Source organism: Mandrillus leucophaeus, unplaced genomic scaffold (assembly GCF_000951045.1).
Source record: "Mandrillus leucophaeus isolate KB7577 unplaced genomic scaffold, Mleu.le_1.0 Scaffold19, whole genome shotgun sequence".
Classification (NCBI taxonomy): Eukaryota; Metazoa; Chordata; class Mammalia; order Primates; family Cercopithecidae; genus Mandrillus; species Mandrillus leucophaeus.
This window is the reverse complement of record NW_012101920.1, coordinates 6,009,433-6,010,690: the sequence shown is the minus strand read 5'-3', so window position 1 is coordinate 6,010,690 and position 1,258 is coordinate 6,009,433. Positions and strand designations below refer to the sequence as shown.

Below are 1,258 nucleotides of genomic sequence, written 5' to 3'. Positions count from 1 at the left end.
GCTCGCTGCCACCTCTGCCTCCAGGGTTCAAGTGATTGTCCTGCCTCAGCCTCCCAAGTAGCTGGGATTACAGGCGCCCGCCACTACACTCAGCTAAGTTTTTGTATTTTTAGTAGAGACAGGGTTTCACCATGTTGCCCAGCTGGTCTTGAACTCCTGACCTCGTGATTCACCCGCCTCAGCCTCCCAAAGTGCTAGGATTACAGGTGTGAGCCACCGCACCTGGACTAATTTCTGTATTTTTAGTAAAGACGAGGTTTCACCATGTTGGCCAGGCTGGTCTCAAACTCCTGACCTCAAGTGATGCACCTGCCTCAGACCTTCCAAAGTTCTGGGATTACAGGCATGAGCCACTGTGCCTGGCCTACACCTTTATCTCCTTACAGAAGTCTCATATTTTGTTGGGATGATACCATTTCCATTTAGCTCAGGAATTTGCAGTAAGTCAAACACTAGGAAAAATGTAAAAAGCAAGGGGAAACAGTGAATCTGGCCATGTGAATAATTGAATAATTTTGACCTTCTAAAACATACCATAAGTTCTTTTTTTTTTTTTTTTTTTTTTTGAGACAGTGTCTCACTTAGTTGCCCAGGCTGAAGTGCAGTGGTATGATCTCGGCTCACCACAACCTCTGCCTCCAGGGTTCAAGCCATTCTCCTGCCTCAGCCTCCCAAGTAGCAGGGATTACAGGCGCACGCCACCACGTCTGGCTAATTTTTGTACTTTTAGTAGAGACGAGGTTTCACCATGTTGGCCAGGCTGGTCTCAAACTCCTGACCTCAGGCAATCCACCTGCCCTGGCCTCCTGAAGTGATGGGATTACAGGCATGAACCACCACGCCTGGCTGAGTTCTTGAATCTATCCTACATTTGAAAAAATCCATCTAACAAGAGGAACTCTGAGCCTAGAAGCTAGAGGTCATCTTCCACTGTTTGTCTCAGTATCTGTGGATCTGGGGACTATTGTCTTCATAAGGATACATCAGGATTGCCAACTTTGCCCAGGACCATGAGGTCGGTTCATTATACCCAACGGTGCCACCTAGACTCACTAGAACATCCGTTTCCCTGAGACTCCTGAGATTGAATCAATATGGTGTAGAAACATGGAACCATCCTTACCTTATTCTTCTCACTGTCTCTTTGATACTTCAGTATCACAAACAGCACAACAACAAACAAAAGCCAGAGCCATTTGCTCCCAAGCCAGCCTTGGGCATACTCTGGTAGATTCTGCCGAATCCGAAAGTGCCCTCC

General features: G+C 47.1%; 1 protein-coding gene across 1 annotated transcript in view; it reads right to left on the bottom strand.

Annotated features, from left to right (window-relative positions):
• Positions 1-1,258, bottom strand: part of LOC105538332 (protein FAM209B-like) — a 17,785-nt gene that overhangs the window by 1,981 nt on the left and 14,546 nt on the right. Inside the window, exon 3 of the mRNA XM_011978178.1 lies at positions 1,124-1,254. Within this exon, the coding sequence (XP_011833568.1) occupies positions 1,124-1,254 (131 nt within the window). The remainder of the gene's footprint in view (positions 1-1,123; positions 1,255-1,258) is intronic.